The sequence below is a fragment of the Pongo pygmaeus genome, chromosome 19 (assembly GCF_028885625.2).
Source record: "Pongo pygmaeus isolate AG05252 chromosome 19, NHGRI_mPonPyg2-v2.0_pri, whole genome shotgun sequence".
Classification (NCBI taxonomy): domain Eukaryota; kingdom Metazoa; phylum Chordata; class Mammalia; order Primates; family Hominidae; genus Pongo; species Pongo pygmaeus.
Window position 1 is genome coordinate 22483110 of NC_072392.2, and position 26328 is coordinate 22509437.

At 49.2% G+C, this 26328-nt stretch overlaps 1 protein-coding gene, 1 non-coding gene and 1 pseudogene across 2 annotated transcripts; 2 read left to right on the forward strand and 1 right to left on the reverse strand.

The window, feature by feature from the left end:
* Positions 1 to 8423: 8423 nt before the first annotated feature.
* LOC129018575 (small nucleolar RNA U3) lies at positions 8424 to 8640 on the reverse strand. Its single transcript, XR_008495382.2, has one exon. It is a non-coding gene; the product is annotated as a small nucleolar RNA U3 (small nucleolar RNA).
* A 5670-nt stretch (positions 8641 to 14310) lies between these two features.
* LOC129017533 (serine hydroxymethyltransferase, cytosolic-like) lies at positions 14311 to 16350 on the forward strand. Its single transcript, XM_063657035.1, has 2 exons — positions 14311 to 14415; positions 16162 to 16350. Exons 1-2 carry the CDS (start codon positions 14320 to 14322, stop codon positions 16348 to 16350), a joined length of 285 nt encoding a protein of 94 aa, XP_063513105.1. The 5' UTR covers positions 14311 to 14319.
* An 8398-nt stretch (positions 16351 to 24748) lies between these two features.
* LOC134737532 (coactosin-like protein) lies at positions 24749 to 25243 on the forward strand (annotated as a pseudogene).
* The last annotated feature ends 1085 nt before the right edge of the window (positions 25244 to 26328 follow it).

A 26328-nucleotide genomic window follows, 5' to 3' on the forward strand; every position in this document is an offset into this window, starting at 1 on the left:
CTGCAGTGAGCCAAGATTATGCCACTGCACTCCAGCCCAGTTGACAGAGGCTCTGTCTCAAAAAAAAAAAAGAAAAAAAGAAAAAGAGGAGGGAAGGAAGGAAGGGAAAAAAAAGAAAGTTGTCAGGGATAAAGACAGGGCATTACATAATGATTAAGGAGTCAATGCTCAAAGAAAACCTAACAATCCTTAACATGTGTGATCCTAACAACAGAACATCAAAACATGTGAGGCAAAAAGTGATAACACTGCAAGGAGAAACTATTTTAGTTGGCGACTTCAGTGTCCCTCTATTAGAAACAGACAGATCCAGCAGGCAGAAAATCTGTAACTCAGTAACACCCTCTATAACTGGATATAATGGAAACCTATAGACGATTTCATACAATGACAGCAGAAAAAAAGAAAAGAAAAACACTTTGGTTTTTCCCATAACTTAGGCTGGAGAGCAATGGCACGATCACAGCTCATTGCAGCCTTGAACTCCTGGGCTCAGGAGATCCTCCCCCCTCAGCACTCTGACTAGTTGGGACTACAGGTGTGCACTAACACACCTGGCCAATTTTCTTTCTTTTTAATTTTTTTCATCATGTAGCACAAAATGTCATAATTTTTTTAATTTTAATTTTTCATAGAGATGGGATCTTGCTATGTTGCCCAGGCTACTCTTGAACTCCTGGCCTCAAGCAATCCTCCTACCTCGGCCTCCCAAAGTTCTAAGATTACAGATGTCAGCCTGAGTCACCATGCCCAGCCACAAATAAAACATTTTTTAGCTGGGCGTGGTGGCTCACGTCTGTAATCCCAGCACTTTGGGAGGCCAAGTCTGGCGGGTCACGAGGTCAAGAGATCAAGACCATCCTGGCCGAAATGGTGAAACCTCGTCTCTACTAAAAATACAAAAAGTAGCCGGGCATGGTGGCGGGTGCCTGTAGTCCCAGCTACTCGGGAGGCTGAGGCAGGAAAATTGCTTGAACCTGGGAGGCAGAGGTTGCAGTGAGCCGAGATTGTGCCACTGCACTCCAGCCTGGAGACAGAGCGAGATTCTATCTCAAAAAAAAAAAAAAAATCTAAGTATCAGTAGGCTGGGCACAGTGGCTCATGCCTGTAATCCCAGCACTTTGGGAAGCTGAGGCAGGTGGATCACTTGAGGTCAGGAGATTGAGACCAGCCTGGCCAACATGGGAAAACCCCATCTCTACTAAAAATACAAAAAAAAAAAAAAATAGCCAGGCGTCATGGTGCATGCCTGTAACCCAGCTACTCGGGAGGCTGATGAAGGAGAATCACTTGAACCCAGGAAGCAGAGATTTCAGTGAGGCAAGATCACGCCACTGCACTCCAGCCTGGGCAATAGAGACTCCATCTAAAAAAATAAAAAAATAAAAAATAAAGCATTCAGTGCTGGAGAAGAGATGGGAAATGGGTATTTCCCTAAATTGCTGCTGGGAGTGTGAATTGTTACAATGCTTGTAGAAAGCAATATGGCAATATTTACTAAAAGCTTGACCCAGAAATCTTACTTTGGATATTAAAAACTCACGGGTTGGGCACAGTGGCTTACGCCTGTAATCCCACCACTTTGGGAGGCTGAAGCAAGCAGATCATCTGAGGTCAAGAGTTCGAGACCAGCCTGACCAACATAGTGAAACCTCATCTCTACTAAAAATACAAAAATTAGCAGGGCGTAGTGGCACATGCCTGTAGTCCCGGCTACTTGGGAGGCTGAGGTGGGAGAACTGCTTGAACCCGGGAGGCGGAAGTTGCAGTGAGCCGAGATCACACTATTGCACTTCAGCCTGGGCAACAGAGTGAGACTCCGTCTCAAAAAAAACAAAAAACAGGCCAGGAGCTGTGGCTCATGCCTGTAATCCCAGCACTTTGGGAGGCCGAGGCAGGTGAATCACCTGAGGTCAGGAGTTCAACACCAGCCTGGCTGACATGGGGAAACCCTGTCTGTACGAAAAATACAAAAATTAGCTGGGCATGGCCGGGCACGGTGGGTCACGCCTGTAATCCCAGCACTTTGGGAGGCCGAGGCGGGCAGATCATGAGGTCAGGAGATGGAGACCATCCTGGCTAACACGGTGAAACCCCGTCTCTACTAAAAATATAAAAACTAGCCAGACGTGGTGGTAGGTGCCTGTAGTCCCAGCTACTCAGGAGGCTGAGGCAGGAAACCCGGGAGGTGGAGACTGCAGTGACCCAAGATCGAGCTATTGCACTCACGCCTGGGCGACAGAGTGAGACTCTGTCTCAAAAAAAAAAAAAAAATTGGCTGGGCATGGTGGTGCACACCTGTAATCTCAGCTACTCAGGAAGCCGACGCAGGAGAATCACTTGAACCCGAGAGGCAGAGGTTGCAGTGAGCCAAGATCGCATCACTGCACTCCAGCCTGGGTGACAGAGCGAGACACCATCTCAAATAAATAAATAAATAAATAAAACAAAACAAAAACGAAAAAAAAAAACACCCTCACTATGTTGGCCAGGTGCAGTGGCTCTTGCCTGTTATCCCAGCATTTTGGGAGGCTGAGGAGGATGGATCACTTGAGATAAGGAGTTCAGCCCTCTCCCTCTCCCTCTCCCTCTCCATCTCCCTCTCCCTCTCCCTCTCCCTCTCCCTCTCCCTCTCCCTCTCCCTTTTTCGGTCTCCCTCTCCTTCTTTTTTCGGTCTCCCTCTGTTGCCGAAGCTGGACTGTACTGCCGGGATCTCGGCTCGCTGCAACCTCCCTGCCTCGGGCTCCTGTGACTCTCCTGCCTCGGCCTGCCGAGTGCCTGGGATTGCAGTCGCGCGCCGCCACGCCTGAATGGCTTTTGTATTTTTGGTGGAGACGGGGTTTCGCCGTGTTGACCGGGCTGGTCTCCAGCTCCTGGCCTCGAGTGATCTGCCTGCCTCGGCCTCCCGAGGTGCTGGGATTGCAGACGGAGTCTCGCTCACTCAATGCTCAATGGTGCTCAGGCTGGAGTGCAGTGGTGTGATCTCGGCTCTCTGCAACCTCCACCTACCAGCCTCCTGCCTTGGCCTCTTAAAGTGCTAAGATTACAGCCTCTGCCCCACCGCCACCCCGTCTAGGAAGTGAGGAGTGTCTCTGCCCGGCCGCCCATCATCTGGGATGTGAGGAGCGCCTCTGCCCGGCTGCCACCCCGTCTGGGAGCAAGTGAGGAGCGCCTCTGCCCGGCTGCCCCGTCTGGGAGATGAGGAGCACCTCTGCCCGGCCGCCCCGTCTGGGAGGAAGTGAGGAGCGCCTCTGCCCTGTTGCCCTATCTGGGAAGTGAGGAGCGCCTCTGCCTGGCCGCCACCCCGTCTGGGAAGTGAGGAGCGCCTCTGCCCGGCTGCCACCCCATATGGGAAGTGAGGAGCGCCTCTGCCCAGCCGCCCCTTCTGGGAGGTGAGGAGCGCCTCTGCCCAGCCGCCCCGTCTGGGAGGTGAGGAGTGCCTCTGCCCGGCCGCCCCGTCTGGGAGGTGAGGAGCGCCTCTGCCTGGCCGCCACCCCGTCTGGGAGGAAGTGAGGAGCACCTCTGCCCAGCTGCCCCATCTGGGAAGTGAGGAGCGCCTCTGCCCGGCTGCCACCCCCTATGGGAAGTGAGGAGCGCCTCTGCCCGGCCGCCCATTCTGGGAAGTGAGGAGCGCCTCTGCCCGGCCGCCCACTCTGGGAGGTGAGGAGTGCCTCTGCCCGGCCGCCCCGTCTGGGAGGTGAGGAGCGCCTCTGCCTGGCCGCCCACTCTGGGAGGTGAGGAGCGCCTCTGCCTGGCCACTCCGTCTGGGAAGGGAGGAGCGCCTCTGCCCGGCCACCCCGTCTGGGAGGTGAGGAGCGCCTCTGCCCGGCTGCCACCCCGTCTGGGAGGAAGTGAGGAGCACCTCTGCCCGGCTGCCCCATCTGGGAAGTGAGGAGCGCCTCTGCCCGGCCGCCACCCCATATGGGAAGTGAGGAGCGCCTCTGCCTGACCACTCCGTCTGGGAGGTGAGGAGCGCCTCTGCCCGGCCGCCCCGTCTGGGAGGTGAGGAGCGCCTCTGCCCGGCCGTCACCCCGTCTGGGAGGAAGTGAGGAGCACCTCTGCCCGGCTGCCCCGTCTGGGAGATGAGGAGCACCTCTGCCCGGCCGCCCCGTCTGGGAGATGAGGGGCACCTCTGCCCGGCCGCCCCGTCTGGGAGGTGAGGAGTGCCTCTGCCCGGCTGCCACCCCATCTGGGAGGAAGTGAGGAGCACCTCTGCCCGGCCGCCCCCTCTGGGAAGTGAGGAGCGCCTCTGCCTGGCTGCCACCCCGTCTGGGAGAAAGTGAGGAGCGCCTCTGCCTGGCTGCCCCATCTGGGAAGGGAGGAGCACCTCTGCCCGGCCGCCACACCATCTGGGAAGTGAGGAGCGCCTCTGCCTGGCTGCCCCATCTGGGAAGGGAGGAGCACCTCTGCCCAGCCGCCACACTGTCTGGGAAGTGAGGAGCGCCTCTGCCTGGTCGCCCCGTCTAGGAGGTGAGGAGCGCCTCTGCCCGGCTGCCCAGTCTGGGAAGTGAGGAGCGCCTCTGCCTGGCCGCCACCCCATCTGGGAGGAAGTGAGGAGCGTCTCTGCCCGGCCGCCCCGTCTGGGAAGTGAGGAGCGCCTCTGCCCGGCCGCCCCCTCTGGGAAGTGAGGAGCGCCTCTGCCCGGCCGCCCCGTCTGGGAGGTGAGGAGCGCCTCTGCCCGGCTGCCACCCGGTCTGGGAGGAACTGAGGAGCGCCTCTGCCCGGGCGGCCCCGTCTGGGAAGCGAGGAGCGCCTCTGCCCGGGCGGCCCCGTCGGGGAAGTGAGGAGCGCCTCTGCCCGGCCGCCCCATCTGGGAGGAGAGGAGCGCCTCTGCCCGGGCGGCCCCGTCTGGGAAGCGAGGGGCGCCTCTGCCCAGCCGCCCTGTCTGGGAGGTGAGGAGCGCCTCTGCCCGGCTGCCCTATCTGGGAGGTGTACCCAACAGCTCCGAAGAGACAGCGACCATCGGGAGCGGGCCATGAGGACGATGGCGGTTTTGTTGAAGAGAAGGGGAGGAAGTGTGGGGAAAGGAAGGAGAGATCAGATTGTTGCTGTGTCTGTGTAGAAAGAGGTGGGCATAGGAGACTCCATTTTGTTCTGACTAGGAGAAATTCTTCTGCCTTGGGATGCTGTTGATCTATGGCCTTTCCCCCAGCCCCCTGCTCTCTGAAACATGTGCTGTGTCAACTCAGGGTTAAATGGATTAAGGGTGGTGCAAGATGTGCTTTGTTAAACAGATGCTTGAAGGCAGCATGCTCTTTAAGAGTCATCACCACTCCCTAATCTCAAGTACTCAGGGGCACAAACACTGCAGAAGGCCGCAGGGTCCTCTGCCTAGGAAAACCAGAGACCTTTGTTCATGTGTTTATCTCCTGACCTTCTCTCCACTATTATCCTATGACCCTGCTATATCCCCCTCTCCGAGAAACACCCAAGAATGATCAATAAATACTTCAGAAAAAATAAAAAAAAAAAGTAAAATACAAAAAAAAAAAAAAAAAAAAAATGCATTTGAGAACATGTCAGCACCAGCTCAAAACTCTCCAGTGAGTTTCCATTAAAGTTAGAATGGAATCCAAGTTCCTCACCATAGGACATGTCATCTGGCCCCTGCCTACTTCTAATTCATCTCCCCCTGCTCTCTTCCTTTCCCATTAAGCTTCAGCTGTCTCCCTGGCCTTCTTGCAGTTCCTTAAATGGGTCAAAGTTTTTCCAGCCTCCAGACTTTTCCATCTGCAGTTCACACCTCCTGGGACACTGTCAACATATGGCTTCTCCATCGTTGTTCAGGTGCCTGCTCAACTGCCATCACCAGCCTCCACGCTATTACTCTGTATCTACTTACCCTGCTTCAATTTCTTCATAGAGTTTCATATTAATACAAAATATTAATTATTAGTTTTTAGAGATAGGGTCTCACTCTGTCACCCAGGCTGGAGTGCAGTAGTGCAATCATAACTCACTGCAGCCTTGAGCCCCTGGGCTGTAGCAATCCTTCTGCCTCAGCCTCCTGAGTAGCTGGGACTACAGGTGCTCACCACCATGCCTGGCTAATTACAAAAGGGATTTTTTTGTTTTTATTTTTTGTAGAGATGAGGGTCTCCCTATGTTGCCTAGGCTGGTCTTGAACTTCTGGCCTCAAGTGATCCTCCCATCTCGCCTCCCAAAGTGCTGAGATTATAGGCATGAGTCTCTGTGCCCAGCCTAGAGCGTTTTCTAAAAACTTATATTTTTTAAATTTTCTTTCTCTCCTACTAAAATAGGAGCTTCCTGAAGACAGTGATTTTTGTCTGTATGTTTTACATTAAACCCTCAGTGGGTAAGAATGGTACTGATAGATAGCATAACAGCCCAGAATTTTAAAATAACAGCCAGTGGATGGTACTGGTGTTGAGGAGATGTCTGGTTAGGCAATGAATTCTGGCCACCAAAAAGAATTCCCCACATTTTGGGCTGGAGAGACAAGTGGTGTTCAGTTTGGGCATTTCTTTCTGTGGTGACTTATTAAAATGAATAGCGACTCCGTCAAAAAAAAAAAAAAAAAAAGGAGTTCAAGACCAGCCTAGCCAATATGGTGAAACCCTATCTCTACTAAACATACAAAAATTAGCCGGATGTGGCCAGGCGCGGTGGCTCACGCCTGTAATCCTAGAACTTTGGCAGGCTGAGGCAGGTGGATCACAAGGTCAGGAGATCGAGACCATCCTGGCTAACACGGTGAAACCCCGTCTCTACTAAAAATACAAAAAATTAGCTGGGCGTGGTGGTGGGTGCCTGTAGTCCCAGCTACTCGGTAGGCTGAGACAGGAGAATGGCATGAACCCAGGAGGCGGAACTTGCAGTGAGCCCAGATCACGCCACAGCACTCCAGCCTGGGCAACAAAGCGAGATTCCGTCTCAAAAAGAAAAAAAAAAAAAATTAGCCAGACGTGGTGGCGTGTGCCTGTAATCCTAGCTACTCAGGAGGTTGAAGCAGGAGAATCACTTGAACCCAGGAGAAGGAAGTTGCAGTGAGCCAAGATCGTGCCATTGCACTCCAGCCTGGGTGACAGGAGACTCCATCTCAAAAAAACAAAACGACACAAAACTCGTTATGTAAATATATATTACAAGGTATTTTATCAAAGCCTTGTTTCTAGTGGCAAAAACTGCAAAGTAATAATAAATATTATCCTTCTGTACAGGTATGGATGAAGAAATTATGGTTACATACAAATGACAAAGTGTTAAGCACCGTTCAAATGAATAACTTGGATCTCTTATCAGTTGGCCTAGAGACAGACATACACTGTTAAATGGGAAAAGCAAGTTATTATATATCCGGGTTTTTTTTGTTTGTTTGTTTTTGAGATGGAGTCTTACTCTGTAGCCCAGGCTGAGTGCAATGACGCCTCTGCCTCCCAAAGTGCTGGGATTATGGGCGTGACCCACCACGCCCGGCCTATATATCCCTTTTGTAAAGGCAGATTAGCAAAGTTTAAAAAGATATATATTTGGGGGACCTGCACGGCAGGCGGATCACCTGAGGTCAGGAGTTCCAGACCAGCCTGGCCAACATGGTGAAACCCCATCTCTACTAAAAATACAAAAAAATTAGCCGGGCGTGGTGGCAGGGTGCCTGTGGTCCCAGCTACCAGGGAGGCTGAGGCATGAGAATTGCTTGAACCAGGGAGGCAGAGGTTACAATGAGCCGAGATCGCGCCATTGCACTCCAGCCTGGGTGACCGAGCGAGACTCTGTCTCAAAAAGAAAAGAAAAAAGCTGATGTAAGATTTTACTTTACTAAAGAAACATAGAAATAAGCATAGCACCCAAGAGTAGTTAGGTGAATACTAAATTGCTTTCCTTTGTAACTCTCTTTAAAGAGAGCCACCTACACCGCTGGCTGTCTCCCATGGCTCAAAACGCAGGAACAGAAAACATTTCGAATTGGGGAAACTCAGACAGCTACCGTATCCAAAAATGGTTAAGGTAAGAAAAAGCGGGGGCAGGAGGAGATAGTAAGGAGGGGAAAAGAGAAAAATACGGAAAAAAAAAGGTAGAACACATCATAGCATCCCGTCTGTAAAGATAAAGATTGAATCGAGGCCGGGCGAGGTGACTCTCGCCTGTAATCCCAGCATTTAGCAAGGCCGAGGCTGGCGGATCACGAGGTCAGGAGATGGAGACCATCCTGGCTAACACGGTGAAACCCCGTTTCTACTAAAAATACGAACAAAACAAACATTAGCCGGCCGTGGTGGAACGCGCCTATAGTGCCTCGTACTACTTGGGAGGCTGAGGTAGGAAAACGGCATGAACCCGGGAGGCGGAGCCTGCACTGAGCCGAGATCGCGCCACTGCACTCCATCGTGGGATGGATACAAGAAAGCGAAACCAAAACAATCAAACCACTTTCTCTCCTTAAACCATTGGAAAATACGAAACCCACTCAGACTGCGTTCTCTCCCTCTTACTCTCCGAAAGGAACAGTAAGAACGATCATCAGAGGCAAATAGTAGTTGCAGAAAAGCAACACTGAAAGCCGGTTTCACGCTCAGGACAGGACGCGGTAGTTCTTCCTCGTGGTTTTCGGTACTCCACACATTCAGAGAAACTTCTCTAGTAACGAACTATAGAAATGATCCCTGAAAGTATAGTCTTAACACAATTGCCCTAGCCTATGCTAGGTCCACATCCGCCGTACACTTTTAAGTGATGGCGAGACAGTTTCACTATTTCTGATTCCATTGGGAAATAAATAGGAAAATATATTAGCAATAACATCTTTTCGACTACTATCACTTAACAACACATTTTAACGTTTTAAGTGGAAACGTAATTTTAAAAAATTGTTTTAATTTAAAAAGTTTAAAAGCAGGCATGCTAAATTAGCATAATACGGAATGACAGCCAATCACAACCTGAATTTTTAAAACGGGAAGCGTTTCTCCTGGTGTGTTGCGCCGCCTGTAATCCGGTGATCCCGGTGTTTTGAGACCCCACGCCGCGGTCCAGGCAAGAGGATACTTTGTTCTATGAGTTCAAGACTAGCCTAGGCAATATAGCAGAATCCCGTCTCTACCAAGGGGGGAAAAATAAAAAATAAAAAATGAGCTGGGCGTGGGGGCACAGCCTGTAGTCCCAGCTACTGGGGAGGGTGAACAGGATGATCGCTTGAGCCAGGGAAGCTGGCTGAGTCCGAAGCTGCAGTGAGCTTTGATCGCCCCACTGCACCCCAGCGTGGGAGACAGTGAGATCTTGACTCTTAAAAACAATTTTTTTAGGGGAGATGGTATACAATAGACATAAAATGTACCATCTTAACCATTTTTCACATATACAATTCAGTGGCATTAAGTACATTCATGTAGCCATTGGTATGTAACCATCACCATTATTTATCTCCAGAACTCTTTCGATATCCCAAACTGAAACTCTGTACCCAGAAAACAAACTTCCCTTTCCTCCCTCTGCCCAGAGCCTTTAACCACTATTCTACTTTCTGTCTCTATGAATTTGATTCTTGTAGGTACCTCTATAAGTGGAAACTTGCAATATTGTCTTTTAGTATCTGGCTTATTTCACTTATATTTGTTTTCAAGGTTCATTCATGTTGTAACATATTGCAGAATTTCACTCCTTTTTTAGGCTGGAGTGCAATGATGCATGACGGCTCACTGCAGCCTTGACCTCCAGGGCTCAGGTGATCCTCCCACGTCAGCTTCCTGAATAGCTGGGACCACAGGCACATGCCATCACACCCGGCTAATTTTTTATGTTTTTTTGTAGGGAAGGGGTTTCACCACATTGCCCAGGCTGATCTTGAACTCCTGGGCTCAAGGGATCCACCCGCCTAAGTCTCTCAAAGTAGTGGGACTACAGGCGTGAGCCACCACACCCAGCGGTTTTCTTTTTTCTTTTTTTTTTTTTTTTTTTTGAGATGGAGTCTCACTCAGTCACCCAGGCTGGAGTGCAGTGGTGCCATCTCAGCTCACTGCAAGCTCCGCCTCCTGGGTTCATGCCATTCTCCTGCCTCAGCCTCCCGAGTAGCTGGGATTACAGGCGCTCACCACCATGCCCAGCTAATTTTTTTTTTTTTTTGTATTTTTTAGTAGAGACGGGGTTTCACCATGTTAGCCAGGATGGTCTCGATCTCCTGATCTCATGATCCGCCCGCCTCAGCCTCCCAAATTGCTGGGATTATAGGCGTGAGCCACTGCGCCCAGCCACGGATTTCTTAATTACATTTTTGAACTGTTCCTTGCTAGTGTATAAAAACACAACTGGACCGGGAGCGGTGACTCATGTCTATCATCAGCATTTTGGGAGGCCGAGGCGGGCGGAACACCTGAGGTCAGGAATTTGAGACCAGCCTGGCCAACATGGTGAAACTTCATCTCTACTAAAAATACAAAAATTAGCTAAGCGTGGTGGTGGGCACCTGTAATCCCAGCTACTTGGGAGGCTGAGGCTGGAGAATCACTTGAACCCGGGAGGCCGAGGTTGCAGTGAGCCAAGATCCAGCCATTGCAGTCTAGCCTGGGCAACAAAAGAAAAACTCCTAAAAAAAAAAAAAAGTCAACAACAAAAAAATACAACTGGTTTTCGTGAGTTGATCTTGTGTTCTGAAACTTTGCTGAATTTGCTTATTAGCTCTAGTAATTTTTGTGTGAGTATTCCTTGGCATTTTCTATATTTAGAGAGATAGTTTTATTTTTTCTTTCCCAGTTTGGTGCCTCTTATTGCTTTTTCTTACCTAAAGGCTTTGGCTACAACTTCTAGTAAAATGTTGACTAGCAGTGGTAAAAGTGAACCTCTGTGTCTTGTTCCTGATCTTAGGGGGAAAGCTTTTAGTCTTTTGCCATTAAGTATGATGATAACTGTGGGTTTTTCACAAATATCTTTTATAATGTTGAGGCAATTCCTCTCGTTTCATAGTTTTATGTATGTTTTAATGATGAAATGTTAGAATTTATTAGATGCTTTTTCTGTGTCAGCTGGAGTGACTGTTTTTTTCCCTTTGTTCTACTAATGTGGTATATTACATTAATTGATTTTCTTATGTTGAACCACCCCCTGCATTCCTGGGATAAATCCCTCCCATCCCCTCAGCTGCAGCACCTTATTAAAGCCTTCTTTCTCGGCAATAATCGTTGTCTCACTGATTGGCTTTCTGTGAGGTGAGTGGCAGGCCCTAGACGGAACCCCTGGTGTTTTAGTAACACCAGGATGGCCAGTAGCCTCCAGACGCTGGAGGAGTCAAGGAAGGATCCCCCTTCGAGGCTTCAAATGACCTTGCCAACAGTTTGATTCCTGACTTTGAGCCTCCTGAACCGTGAGTGAATATTTATATATATATATATATATATACTTTTTTTTTTTGACAGAGTCTCACTTAGTCACCCAGGCTGGAGTGCAGTGGCATGATCTGGGCTCACTGCAACCTCTGCCTCCTGGGTTCAAGTGATTCTCATGCCTCAGCCTCCAGAGTAGCTGGGATTACAGGCATATGCCACCACACCTGGCTAATATTTGTATTTTTAGTAGAGACGGGGTTTTGCCATGTTGGTCAGGCTGGTCTTGAACTCCTGGGCTCAAGTGATCCTCCTGCCTCAGCCTCCCAAAGTGCTGGAATTACAGGCATGAGCCACCACACCCAGCCCAAGTACATATTTGAACTAACAGCTTCACAGGAACTCTGTGGAGTACTTAGAACATGTGCTTTGGGGTTTCGAGTCCTACCTCTGTGGCTAACTTTCTGTGCAGCCCTGGGCTAAGATATTTTACTTTTCTTTGAGACAGAGTCTTGCTCTGTTGCCAGCCTGGAGTGCAGTGGTGATCTTGGCTCACTGCAACCTCCGACTCCCAGGTTCAAGCGATTCTCCTGCCTCAGCCTCCCGAGTAGCTGGGATTACAGGTGTGAGTCATTACACCCGGCTAATTTTTGTATTTTTAGTAGAGATGGGGTTTCACCGTGTAGGCCAGGATGGTCTGGATTGCCTGACCTCATGATCTGCCCACCTCGGCCTCCCAAAGTGCTGGGATTACAGGCATGACCCACCGCGCCCGGCCATGGTATTTCACTTTTCTAACGTCATTTATTTTTCTTTCTTTAGTTTTGTTTGTTTGTTTGTTTGTTTGTTTTGAGTCCTAGCCTAGGCCGGGCACGGTGGCTCATGCCTGTAATCCCAGCACTTTGGGAGGCCGAGACATGTGGATCATGAGGTCAGGAGATCGAGACCATCCTGGCTGACCGGTGAAACCCTGTCTCTACTGAAAAGATAAAAAAAAAAATTAGCCGGGCATGGTGGTGGGCGCCTGTAATCCTGGCTACTCAGGAGGCTGAGGCAGGAGAATGGCGTGAACTCAGGAGGCGGAGCTTGCAGTGAGCCGAGATTGCGCCGCTGTACTCCAGCCCGGGTGACAGAGTGAGACTCCGTCTCAAAAAAAAAAAAAAGAGTCCTAGCCCAGTAGCTAGGACTATAGGCCCATCCCACCATGCCCAGCTAATTTTTTTTTTGTAGCAATGCCCAGGCTGGTCTGGAACTCCTGGCCTCCCAAAGTGCTGGGATTACAGGTGTGAGTTGCCATGCCTGGCCCTGAGCCTCAATTTCATTACTTGAAGTATGAAATAAATTAACACATCAAAGTGTTGCTAGGATTAAAATGAGGCCCTTATATATTCAAAAATCATATAAAGATTTTTGAGGCCCTTCTTATAGCAAAACTCCCATTTACATTTTTCTGGAGCCTGCAGAAGTGTGTCCAGACTGAGTGAATACGTGCTATTTGCTGTACTTACATTATCATTTATAAAATATTACTGGTGGTCATCCTGGAAAGATGATCCCAACTGCCTATGTCCTGTTCATCATTAACTTGTGTGTCCCAAAAAATCTTTTGAAAAGTTGCTAAATAGTGAATACTTACTATTTTATGAGAGCCTGCCAGTTCCCTGCCAGTGGAATTGTTTGAAGTCAATGATTCATCTGTTCAGTCATTTGGAAAATACTCTTTTTTTTTTTTTTTGAGGTGGAGTCTTGCTCTGTGGCCAGGCTGGAGTGCAGTGGTGTGATCTCGGCTCACTGCAAGCTCTGCCTCCCAGATTCAAGCGATTCTCCTGCCTCAGCCTCCCGAGTAGCTGGGACTACAGGCGCGTGCCACAACGTCCAGCTCATTTTTTGTATTTTTAGTAGAGACAGGGTTTCACCAGATTGGCCAGGATGGTCTCGAACTCCAGACCTTGTGATCTGCCCACCTCAGCCTCCCAAAGTGCTGGGATTACAGGTATGAGCCACCGTGCCTGACCAGAAAATATTCTTCATGTATAGCAGTGTTGGGTACCACAGGAGATTTTTTTAAAAAGTAACACTCAGTCCTTACCTTCAAGGAACTTAGTTTAGTTGTGAGACATAAGCTATACCCATGAGAAGTTTGGCTGAGAGGAGGCGGAGTTGGGCTCCCTGCAGGTGGGGAGGAGGGTCAGTTCTCATTTCTGAGGGAGATGAACTGATGTCTGCAGTTCAGAAAGGAACCCGAAGTTCCACACAGTGGTTTTGCAGTAGAACATGCTCGTGTTTACCAAGCAATTCTGAGGGAAAGGCTAAAAAAAGTGTTAGTTTAGCAACTTGATAGAACTAACAGGTTGTGATGAGCTTTCATTCAGTGTAATGCTTGGGCTGGGCATGGTGGCTCACGCCTGTAATCCCAGCCCTTTGGGAGGCCGAGGCAGGTGGATCTCTTGAGAGGAGTTCAAGACCAGCCTGACCAGCATGGTAAAACTCCATCTCTATGAAAAATACACAAATTAGCCAGGCACAGTGGTGCACGCCTATAGTCCCAGCTACTCGGGAGGCTGAGGCAGGAGAATCACTTGAACCCAGGAGGCGGAGGTTGCAGTGAGCCAAGATCACGGCATTGCACTCCAGCCTGGGTGACAGAGTGAGACTCTTGTCTCAAAAAAATAAAAATAAATAGGTGGGGCACGGTGGCTGACGCCTGTAATCCCAGCACTTTGGGAAGCTGACGTGGGAGGATGACAAGGTCAGGAGATTGAGACCATCCTGGCTAACACAGTGAAACCTCATCTCAACTAAAAATACAGAAACTTAGCCGGGCGTGGTGGCATGCGCCTGTAGTTGGAAGACAGAGGCAGGAGAATCTCTTGAACCTGGGAGGCAGAGGTTGCAGTGAGCCGAGATCACGCCACTGCACTCCAGCCTGGGCAACAAAGACTACATCTCAAAAATAAATAAAAAATAAATAAAATAAAAAAATAAATTTAATTCTGGAAGCTACACATGTTTTTCCCATTTTTTTAGTCAGCTTCGAACCAGTGCAATGACGATGCCAGTCAACGGGGCCCACAAGGAGGCTGACCTGTGGTCCTCACATGACAAGATGCTGGCACAACCCCTCAAAGACAGTGATGTTGAGGTGAGATTTGTGGGGTCTTCACAGATGTTTTTATGTTGGAGGCCTTCATTTAAATCTCTAGTTCTAATTACAGATTAATTAGGGATAGCCTTGAAATGAGTATTATCCTGCTGGATTTAGAGGTGGTGGCAGACAAAATGGCTACAAATCCTTTGAGGGTAAATTTAAAGATTGCTGGGTTTCTTCAAAGTGTGGACCACTGTGCAGGGTGCTCTGGAGGAAAGCAGAGAAGGGGGAGAGGTCACTGACAGTTGACCCTTTCCTGACAGTTCACAGGGAATATAGATCTATGTAGACATCTGGAAGCACCTTTATTTTATTTTATTTTACTTGTTTGTTTATTTTTTGAGACAGAGTTTCACTCTTGTTGCCCAGGCTGGAATGCAATGGCGTGATCTTGGCTCACTGTAACCTCTACCTCCTGGGTTCAAGGGATTCTCCAGCCTCAGCCTCCTGAGTAGCTGGGATTACAGGCACCCACCACCATAGCCAGCTAATTTTTTTTTTTTTTTTTTTGAGACGGAGTCTCGCTCTGTTGCCCAGGCTGGAGTGCAGTGGCGTGATCTCGGCTCACTGCAAGCTCCACCTCCCGGGTTCATGCCATTCTCCTGCCTCAGCACCCCGAGTAGCTGGGACTACAGGTGCCTGCCACCACACCCGGCTAATTTTTTGTATTTTTTAGTAGAGACGGGGTTTCACCGTGTTAGTCAGGATGGTCTCGATCTCCTAACCTCGTGATCCATCCACCTCGGCCTCCCAAAGTGCTGGGAGTACAGGTGTGAGCCACTGCGCCTGGCCTAAAGCATCTTTTCTTTTAAGGAAGAGGAACGAGGAATAAGTTTCAGGGAGGGAGAAACTTGGTGAAATGTAGGGATAAAAATAACAGGATGGTGGTGTTAAAAATTAGGTGGGACACTTAAAAATAACTTTCTCTTCAATCATTTTGTTTTTCTTTTTTGAGATGAAGTCTCGCTCTTGTTTCCCAGGCTGGAGTGCTGTGGTGCAATCTCGGCTCACTGCATCCTCCACCTCCCAGGTTCAATGGATTCTCCTGCCTCGGCCCCCCGAGTAGCTGAGATTATAGGTGCCTGCTACCACACCCGTCTAAGGTTTTTTTTTTTTGAGACAGGGTTTCATTCTTGTCGCCCAGGCTGGAGTGCAATGGCGCGATCTCGGCTCACCACCACCTCTGCCTCCTGAGTTCAAGCGATTCTCCTGCCTCAGCCTCCCGAATAGGTGAGATTACAGACATGTGCCACCACACCCAGCTAATTTTGTATTTTTTAGTAGAGACAGGGTTTCTCCATGTTGGTCAGGCTGGTCTCGAACTCCCGACCTCAGGTGATCCTCCCACCTTGGCCTCCCAAAGTGCTGGGATTACAGGCATGAGCCACTGTGCCCAGCCAAGTTTTGTATTTTTAGTAGAGATGGGGTTTTACCATGTTGGCTGGTAGAGAACTCCTGACCTCGGGTGATCCACCAGCCTCTGCCTCCCAAAGTGCTGGGATTACAGTCGTGAGCCACCGTGCCTGGCCATCATTTTGTTTTTCTTAATTCATTGATTAGTGCTTTCTCAGATACTAAAACCTTTGAGAAGGATTCATTCTATTCCTTAAGTGTTATGAGAGTCCTTGATGTTATTTGGGTTAAGGTCAGCTTCTGAAGGCACAATCAATATTAATGTGAAAGAGTGTCTATTTTAAACTAAAATTTCCGAATATCAAGCATCTGTGTTCTTCTCATAAGGTTTACAAAATCATTAAGGAGGAGAGTAACCGGCAGAGGGTTGGATTGGAGCTGATTGCCATGGAGAATTTTGCCAGCCAAGCAGTTTTGGAGGCCCTAGGCTCTTGCTTAAATAACAAATACTCTGAGGGGTACCCGGGCCAGAGGTATGTGAATCTCTTCAAAGGCCTGGTTCTGACACAGTCATAGGGAGTACTCAATCAGCCTAGGACCTAAACAATTTGGAAATTTCAGAAAACAACAAGCTTCCCAACTGTAGGATTTCTGTTCCACACCTGCTCTCTGACAGAACTCTTTTACTCCCAGCATGTGATCACACTGAAGAGCTCAGCACAGGTGTACTCAGGGGCACATTTCACAGTTCTTTGGGGGCTTTCTAAAAAATAGGCTGGTTTGCAAGGAGTATTGAGCCACTGGACTGGTGTGTGGCCTCTGTCTAGAAAAGGTCAGTGTCATCTGAGGGATGCTGCAGAAGGTGGCCGTTGCCATGTGAGTCATCGAGTCTGTATTGGAAATGGTGTGGAAGTAGAGGCTGAATCTGGATTACCAAAAACCGTTTCTGCATTATAAATGTTGGATTTACACATGCAGTGGCTATCAGTTGACTCTTTCACCCTCAGAATTACAGTGTTATGTTCATTTTTGTTTTTTACAGTCATCATCAGGCAAAGAAAATAAATTACAGAATTCGACATGGCTTTTGCAAATGTGTGCATTTTTGTCCCAAAGGAAACAGAAAGAAAGGTCACCCTTGGAGAAGGAATTGCCATTCTGTCCTGAGATGGCCCTGAAGCTCTATGTGGCAGACTGAGAATCAAGTTGAAGGCATTGTCTTTCTCCTATTGTGAATAACTAACTTTTGCACTGTGCCTTGAAGAATTCACCAGCTGTTTTCTTTCTTTCTCTCTCTCCTTTCTTTTTCTTTTTCCTTCCTTTCTTTCTTCTTTCAGGCTAAGGTATTTTGTTAACATCAGGTGTTTTCTTTTTTTTTTTTTTTTCCTTTTTGAGACATGGTCTGTCTCTCACCCAGGCTGAAGTGCAGTGGTGTGATCAAGGTTCACTGCAGCCTTGGCCTCCTGGACCCAAGCCATCCTCCCACCTCAGCCTTCTGAGTCACTGGGACTACAGGCACACACCACCGCACCCAGCTAATTTTTTGTAGAGACAGAGTTTCACCATGTTGGCCAGGCTGATCTCCATCTCCTGAGCTCAAGCAATCCACCTGCCTTGGCCTCCCAGAGTGCTAGGATTAGAGCTGTGAGCCACTGCACCCGGTCCACACCAGGTGTTTTCAAAACTAATATTTCATTCAATTCTCACAGCAATGTATCGAGCAAGGGGTGATGTTTTCTACATTTTTAAGAAGGGGACTGAGTGTGGTGGCTCACCCCTTTAATCCCGGTGCTTTAAGAGGCCAGGGCAGAGGATCATTTGAGGCTAGGAATTTGAGACCAGCCTGGGCAATATAGTGAGATGCTGTCTCCAAAACAAAATTTAAAAATTAGCCAGGTATGGTGGCATGCGTCTGTAGTCTCAGCTACTCAAGAGACTGAGGTGGAGTATTGCATGAACCCAGGAAATCAAAGGCTGCAGTGAGCTATGATTTTGCCAGTGCACTCCAGCTGGGGTGACAGAATGAGACCCTGTTTCTAAATTTAAAAAAAACCAAAAAACCACAACTTAAATAGAAGTGTAATTACATCGTTTATTCATGTTAAAGGACTTTTTTTTTTTTTTCTTTTTTCAATTACACGGAGTATCGCTCTGTCACGAGGCTGGAGTGCAGTGGCACAATCTCAGCTCACAGCAACCTCCGCCTCCCAGGTTCAGGCAATTCTCCTGCCTCAGCCTCCCAAGTAGCTGGGACTATAGGCGTGCGCTACCATGCCTGACTAACTTTTTTGTTTGTTTGTTTGTTTTTTGTTTAGTAGAGATGGGGTTTCACCACATTAGCCAGGCTGATCTCGATCTCCTGACCTCATGATCCACCCGCCTTGGTCTCCTGAAGTGTTGGGATTACAGGTGTGAGCCACTGTGCCCAGCCAGTTAAAGGGCTCTTTTAAAAGGTAATTATTGGCCGGGTGCAGTGGCTCATGCCTGTAATCCCAGCACTTTGGGAGGCCCAGTTGGGTGGATCACAAGGTCAGGAGATGGAGACCATCCTGGCTAACATGGTGAAACCCCGTTTCTACTAAAAAGAAATACAAAAAAATTAGCTGGGCCTGGTGGCTGGTGCCTGTAGTCCCAGCTACTCGGGAGGCTGAGGCAGCAGAATGGTGTGAAGCTGGGAGGTGGAGTTTGCAGTGAGCTGAGATCGCGCCACTGCACTCCAGCCTGGGTGACAGAGCGAGAATCCATCTCAAAAAAAATAATAAAAATAAAAGGTAATTATTACACGTTTTCATTATCACATTTTGCTAATATAATTTAATATTAATCTATCTTTGGAACATTATTTATAATCAAAGGCAATATTTGAAAACAATAGGCAAGGCATGGTGGTTCACACCTGTAATCCCAGCACTTCAGAAGGCTGAGGCAGGTGGATCACCTGAGGTCAGGAATTCAAGACCAGCCTGGCCAACATGTCGAAACCCCGTCTGTACTAAAAATACAAAAATTAGCTGGGTGTGGAGGTGCATGCCTGTAATCCCAGCTACTGTGGAGGCTGAGGTAGAAGAATCGCTTGAACTTGGGAGGCAGAGGTTGCAGTGAGCTGAGATCACACCACTGCACTCCAGCAAGACTCCATCTCAGAAAAAAAAAGAAAACAATGTTGACCTAACATTAACGACTTTGCTTGATGCAAACCTAAAAACAAAGTTCTGGGTTTAAAACAAAATGTTATGTATGTATGAATAAATGAATGACAAGGTCTCGTCTTGCCCAGGCTGGAGTGCAGTGGTGCAATCTCAACTCATTGCAGCCTCAAACTCCTGGGCTCAAGTAATCCTCCTGCCTCAGCCTCTGTGTAGCTAGGACTACAGGTGCGTACCACCACACCAGGCTAATTTTTAATAGACACGAGATCTTGCTATGTTGCCGAGGCTGGTTTCAAACTCCTGGCCTCAAGCAGTCTTCCCACCTTAGCCTTCCATATTACTAGGCTTACAGGTGTGAGCCACCACATCTGGCCTATTTATTTTTTATTTATTTTTATTTTTTTGAGAATGAGTTTTGCTCTTGTTGCCCAGGGTGGAGTGCAATGGTGCAATCTCAGCTCACCGCAACCTCCGCCTCCCAGGTTCAAGCAGTTCTCCTGCCTCAGCCTCCTCAATAGCTGGGAATACAGGCATGCACCACCATGCCTGGCTAATTTTGTATTTTTAGTAGAGATGGGGTTTTTCCATGTTGGTCAGGCTGGTCTCGAACTCCTGACCTCAGGTGATCCGCCCACCTCGGCCTCCCAAAGTGCTGAGATTACAAATGTGAGCCACCACGCCGGGCCTGGCCTATTTATTTTTTTTTAGAGATAGGGTCTCACTCTATTGCTCCAGCTGAAGTGCAGTGGTACAATCAAAGCTCACTGCAATCTCCAACTCCTGAGTTCAAGTGATCCTCCCACCTCAGCCTTCCAAGTAGCTAGGACTATAGGTGCAAGCCACTATACTTAGATCATTTTTAAAATTTTTTGTAGAGCTGAGATCTCACTATGTTGCCTAGCTGGTCTTGAACTCCTGGCCTCAAGCAGTTCTCCCACCTCAGCCTTCCAAATCTCTGAGATTACAGACATGAGCCACTGCATGTAGTTACTTTAAAATTTTTTTTGAGACTGAGTCTTGCTGGGATGCCCAGGCTGGAGTGCAGTGGGGCGATCTCGGCTCACTGCAACCTCCACCTCCTGGTTCAAGCGATTCTCCTGCCTCAGCCTCCTGAGCAGCTGAGATTACAGTCGCCCGCCACCACTCCTGGCTAATTTTTGTATTTTTAGTAGAGACAGGGCTTCACCATATTGGCCAGGCTGGTCTGGAACTCTTGACCTCAGATGATCCTCCCACCTCGGCCTCCCAAAGTGCTGGGATTACAGGTGTGAGCCACCATGCCCGGCCTAAACTTGACTACTTTAGGGACCTCATAAAAGTTGAATCATACAGTGCTTGTCTTTTGGTGACTGGTTTGTTTCACTTAGCATAATGTTCTCAGGCTCATCCCTGTTGTATTAATAGCATGTGATAGGATTTCTTTCCTTTTTTTTTTTTTTCTTTCTTTTTTTTTTTTTTTTTTTGAGACAGGGTCCAGGCTGGAGTCCAGTGGCGTGATTACAACTCACTGCAGCCTTTACCTCCTGGGCCCAAGTGAATCTTCCCTCCTCAGCCTCCCAAGTAGCTGGGACTATGGGCACACACCACAACACCTGGCTAATTTTTGAAATTTTTTGTAGAGATGGGGGTATTGCTGTACTCCCCAGGCTGGTCTCGAACTCCTGGGCTCAAGCAATCCTCCTGCCTTGGCTCCTCAAAGTGCTGGGATTATAGGTGTGAGCCACCTCTCCAGGCCAAAACCCCCTCTTTTTATAGATGAGATACTTGCTCCAAGTTGCACAGCTGGTTTGGTCTCTTGACTGTAGATTCCAGAGGCATCGGTGGAACACTTGATCATGCTGGCTTCAGCATCTGCAGAGCCTCTGGGCTCTGCCCTAATCCTGACCATGGGCTGGACCTGCAGGAGACGCAGGGAGGAGTTCCAACCCTGGAGAGGAGGTTGGCCCGAGCTGGAGAGACATGTCCTGCCTCAGAGAGATCTTTCTAAAAATAAAACCTGTCCCTGAGGGGAGACTGATGTGTCAGGGGACTGAGGACTCACCACACAATCCCGAGGCGATCAATGAATTTCCACATGTCAACATGCTCATGCTCCGTGTCCACTGCTGCCCCAGCTTGGCGTCCCTGTGACCCAGAGGGGGCCAGGGAGAGTGGGGCAAGTTGAGGCACTTGGGGTCCCAAGGGCATGGACAGCCTGTCCCGGTCCTGTGATCTTAGGGAGCCCAGGGGCCTTTGACCAGGCACAGTGAAGGAGGTGGGGCCCCCCACCTCCCTTGAGGGAGCAGCCCCACCTGTACCTGCTCATACTTGTCAATAATATCCCCTCACCCATGCACATGCAGGGTATCCATGACCTCATCCACCACCATCCCACAAGACAAAGTCATCCAATGGTTCTGCTGTACCTGAGTGCTCCAGAAAACACCCAAACCAGTCCTGCCACACCCCAAGATGCCCTCCGGCCCGAGGAGCCCCATTCTACCACCCCTTCCAAGTGACAGGGGCCAGACCCAGTGACCCCACCCCTTCCCCAGTCTCTGGAGTCCTTGCATTCCACCTGGGGTGGGCTCCTTCCTGAGGACCTGAGCACAGGGCAACCTCCTGCTCTGTCTCTCTCTCCCTCTCTCCCTTTCTCCCCCTCTGCCTCTCTGGCTTCTCTGTCTCTCTTCTCATCTCTTGCCCTTTCCCCATCTCTCTTTCTCTGCTCTCTCCATCCTCTTCTCCTTCTCAGCCTCCTCTGTCTCTCCCCCATCTCTCTGTACCCATCTTTCGCTTTCCACCTCTCTCTCTTCCCTCTCCCCATCTATCTCTTTCTCTCTCCCCCTTCCTCTCCCTCCTCACCCTCGTTCATGCTCCCTGGCCCCCATCCTAGGCTGCTGCTAAGGTAATGCCAAGGCTACCGTCCTGTCACGGTGTCCCCACTTCCAGCATCCACACATGAAAAGATGCTCAACTTCATAGTCATTAGGGAAATGCAAATCAAAACCACAATGAGACATCATTTTACACTCATTAGGATGCTATTATAAAACAAATGGAAAATAGCCAGTGTTGGAGACGTGAAGGAATTGGAACTCTCACACATTGCTCAAGGGAATATATAATGTATAATGTGGATAAGTTTGGCAGTTCCTCAAAAAGTCAAACATAAAACTACCATATGACCCAGTAATTCCACTTCTAAGTAGATGTGCAACCCTGGCAGCAGGGTTGCAAACAGATACTTGAACTCAGGAATGGAAAACCAAACATCATATGTTCTCACTGATATGTGGGAGCTAAACTATGAGGATGCAAAGGCATAAGAATCATACAATGGATGTTGGGGACTTGGGGGGAAGAGTGGGAGGAGGGCGAGGGATAAAAGACAACAAATATGGTGTGGTGTATACTGCTTGGGTGATGGGTGGACCAAAATCTCAGAAATCACCACTAAAGAACCTACTCATGTAACCAAATACCACCTGTACCCCAATAACTTATCAAAAAATAAAATACAATTTTTAAAAAACCAGATACTAGTGTCCTAACATTCAGAGCAGCATATTCACAATAGCCAAAAGCTAGAAACAGCCCAATTGTTCATCAACAGATGAATAAATGAGCAACATGTATTATATGTGCATGGGGGGATACTATTCAGTTATTAAAATGAATGGAATATTTATACAGCCTACAAATATGGATGAACTTTGAAGATTTGCAACTCAAATCTAATGAATAAACAGGGCTGAGCATCGTGGCTCATGCCTGTAATGCCAGGACTTTGGGAGGCTGAGGTAGGAGGATCACTTGAGCCCAGCAGTTTGAGATCAGCCTGGGCAACATAGCAAGACCCCATCTGTACAAAAAAATTGTTTAAATGCTGGGCATGGTGATGTGGGCCTGTATTCTCAGCTACTGGCAGGGCTGTGGAGGGAGTCTCGCTTGGGCTCAGGAGGTTGAGGCAGCAGTGAGCTAGGATACCACCACTGCAATCCAACATGGGGAAGAGAGAAAGATCCCTCTCTAAACATAAAAATTATAAAAAGAACACTTAAAATGGCTGGGCACAGTGGCTCACACCTTTAATCCCAGCACTTTGGGAGGCCGAGGCGGGTGGATGACGAGGCCAATAGATCGAGACCATCCTGGCCAACATGCTGAAACTCTGTCTCTACTAAAAATACAAAAATTAGCTGGGTGTGGTGGCTCACACCTGTAGTCCTAGTTACTCAAGGAGGCTCAGGTAGGAGAATGGCTTGAACCCAGGAGGCAGAGGTTGCAGTGAGCTGAGATCACACCACTGCACTCCAGCCTGGCAACAGGGCAAGACTCTGTCTCAAAAAAATAAAAACAAAAACAAATAAATGCATGTCTGTGCCCATGCCTCCGAGCAAGTGCATGTCAGCATGCATAGTTGTGTGTTGTGTCTGGCTGAGTAGGCACATGTGCATGCATGTGAGTGTTGGATGCTGGGGCAGTCAGGGTTTGAATCACTCACAGTCAGCACCCACTCCTCACTTCCTCATGCCTGGTTCCTACAGTTCCCCTCAAGAAGCATGTAGGGCCCAAACACCTCTTGCCACCTCTGAACCCCAAGCACAGGCACGAGAGGGTGAGGGTTGCCGACTGCAGGGCCCAGGCTTGGAGGACCCTGGAGCCGACTCCTGGTGCACGTGGCACAACCACCAGCCTGCCCTGGCCTGGCTCCTGGGAAACACTTGCCCTTGGCCAGCTGGAGAGGTGTTGATTTGGGACACAGCCCCACAGCGATCACCATGTTATCCCACCCCCAAATACTTCCTAAGGCCATTTGTTGCTAGGAGAGAGGCACAGGCAGCCTGCTCTGATGGCTTCCTAGACAGTCTCTGGGGACAGGAAGCCCATCTGGCCCTCTTCCCATGAGGTGGCTGGGGAGACTGGTGGTGGGCATTGGGGATGAAGGATAGATCGGCGCAGTTTGGGCATGTTGGGGTGATCAGGCTCAACACCAGGCTGTGGGGGCTACGAAGTCTAGCGGAGTCAAAGGAATGAGAAAAGACAAGAAAGTGGGACCGGGGGCCAACGCTACTATGGAGGCTGTGAAGGCCCTGAGCTCTGGGAACCCAGGTTATTTATTGGTGCTCAAACAAAGAAACACATGGTGAGGATGTGGGGATTTAAAGGAAGCAATGTATCAAGTGAATGAGCTGCAACTGTGATGGTGTAGCATTTTCTTTGAAATATATGGCTACTTGAGATAATGGGAGTGCCAGAAGCAAGAAGCCAGCAAGTCTAGCAGACATGCAAGCCCTGCCTCAGCTTTTCTCCCCACACTCAGCTTTTCTTCCAACAGGGCAGAGTAAGCAGCAGGAGGTCTCAGAGCCTTAGGACTAGAGGGACTCCGGTACCTCTTGGTCAGGATGCTGAGCCCAGAGAGGGCAAGATCCTGACTTGAGGTCACAGAGCAGCAATCCCTGGCAGAACTAGCATTCCTTTTGGAGAAATTCAGAGTTCATGGTCCCAGGAATCACTCATTTACTCATGCATTCATTCAGCAATTACATATTGAGCATCTACTGTATGCCAGGCCCACTTCTAGCCCCAGCATACAGCAGTGGACAAGACAAACCAATTCCCACCTCAAGGAGCTGATGCTGCAGTCACAGAGGCAGAAAACAAGTGAAGAAGATCACATCACATGACGCTAAAGGCTAGCAAATAAAATTACACTACATGGAAGGTTGGAGTCACTGTGTCCAAATGGTGGCCACTAGCCCTATGTAGCTATTTGAGTTTCAAGCAATTGGAGTAGTCGAAAATTAAGAGTTTAGCAGAGCTGCAGCCATGCTTGCAACTTGCAGATGCCGCATCACTGTCACCACTACCTTGCTCCCATCCCTGCCACAGCCAGGGGGGTGCTTGGTCACCCTGGGCTGTGTCCCCGCTGTGGTGCCATGGCAGTGGCCACCAAGACTGACAAAGAGGCTTGCCAGGAGGCCTACAACCTGGCGTGAGATGACGGCTTGGCCGTCATCTGGGTGGCTTTTAAATATGATGGCTCCATCATCGTCCCTGTCGGGCAAGGAGTGGAATACCGGCACTTCATCCCACAGTGCGCAGACGAGGTCCGGTGGCTTGCCTTTGTGTGCGTCACCACGGGGGATGCCATGAGCAGGAGGTCCAAGTTCGCCCTCATCAGGTGGGTTGGTGAGAATGTCAAGACCCCGGTGAAGGAGGTCGTACAGGATTTTGCTAAGGAGTTTGTGATCAGTGATCAGAAGGAGCTGAAGGGAGATTTAATGGAGAGTGAACTGAAGAAGACTGGAGGAGCCAATTGCGATGCCCAGGCGGAGTAACCTCAGCTTCCCCACCGCCCCTTGTCAAAGTCATCTGTCTGCTCCCTGGTGGAGGGGACCTCTGGCCTTAGCTACCAACCCACCAGCCCACCAGGGAGAAAAGAAGCCATGAGAGGCAGCATCCGCCACCCTGTGTCCACAGCTTCCACCTTCCTGCTTCCCTTAGAACACTGCTGTGTCCTATCTCATGAAGCTCATGGAACTTCTTTCTTTGATCTTTTTCTTTTCTCCCCATCTCTTTTGTTCTAAAGAAAAATCATTTTGATGCAAGGTCCTGCCTGTCATCAGATCCGAGGTGCCTCCTGCGGTAACCCTTTTTCCTAGCATTTCTCTTACATGTGATGAGGCTGCCTAGTGGGATCTGCATGACCTCATGTTGCTTCCGAAGCCTGGGTTTGTTTTGCCATCTCAGTTTTCTTGGGCTCCCCTTCCTGTTTACCACTGAGGGGCAGCTGGGGCAGGAGCGGCGCCCGGTGACTGCAGCCTTCATAAGCACACAAGTCCATTCCTGTAGTCAGGCAGAGACCTCCTGGAATCTGCCCCGGGCTCCCTCTTCCCACCTTCATCCAGAGTTGCCTAAGTTGCATCTCCAGCAAATGCAGGATTGCTCAGTGGTGAGGTTAGGTCTGGCTCTGATGGAATAAGACATAAAATTTGCCTTAAAACTTGCCTGGCCGGGTGGATCACCTGAGGTCAGGAGTTCAAGACCAGCCTGACCAACATGGTGAAACCCCGTCTCTACTAAAAATACAAAAATTAGCTGGACGTGGTGGTGGGTGCCTGTAATCCCAGCTACTCGGGAGGCTGAGGCAGGAGAATTGCTAGAACCCAGGATGCAGATGTTGTAGTGAGCTGAGATTGTGCCATTGCACTCCAGCCTGGGGGACAGGGAGAGACTCCGTCTGAAAAAAAAAAAAAACTTGCCTGGCAGTGGCTTTGCTGCAGGGTCTGAAACCACCCATTCCCACCCTCTTGACTGAAATTTCCTAGTGTGACACAGAGAAGGGCAAAGGTCTGAGCCCAGAGTTGACAGAGGGAGTATTTCACGGTTCACTTCAGGGGCTCCCAAAGCAATGAGGGTTAGG

Bases quoted from the DNA above. Each gene is read 5' to 3' on its own strand.
- LOC129017533 (XM_063657035.1), top strand. From the start codon at position 14,320: ATGACGATGCCAGTCAACGGGGCCCACAAGGAGGCTGACCTGTGGTCC. The intron at 14,416-16,161 runs GTGAGATTTGTG...TCTTCTCATAAG, and splicing joins TCAAAGACAGTGATGTTGAG to GTTTACAAAATCATTAAGGA.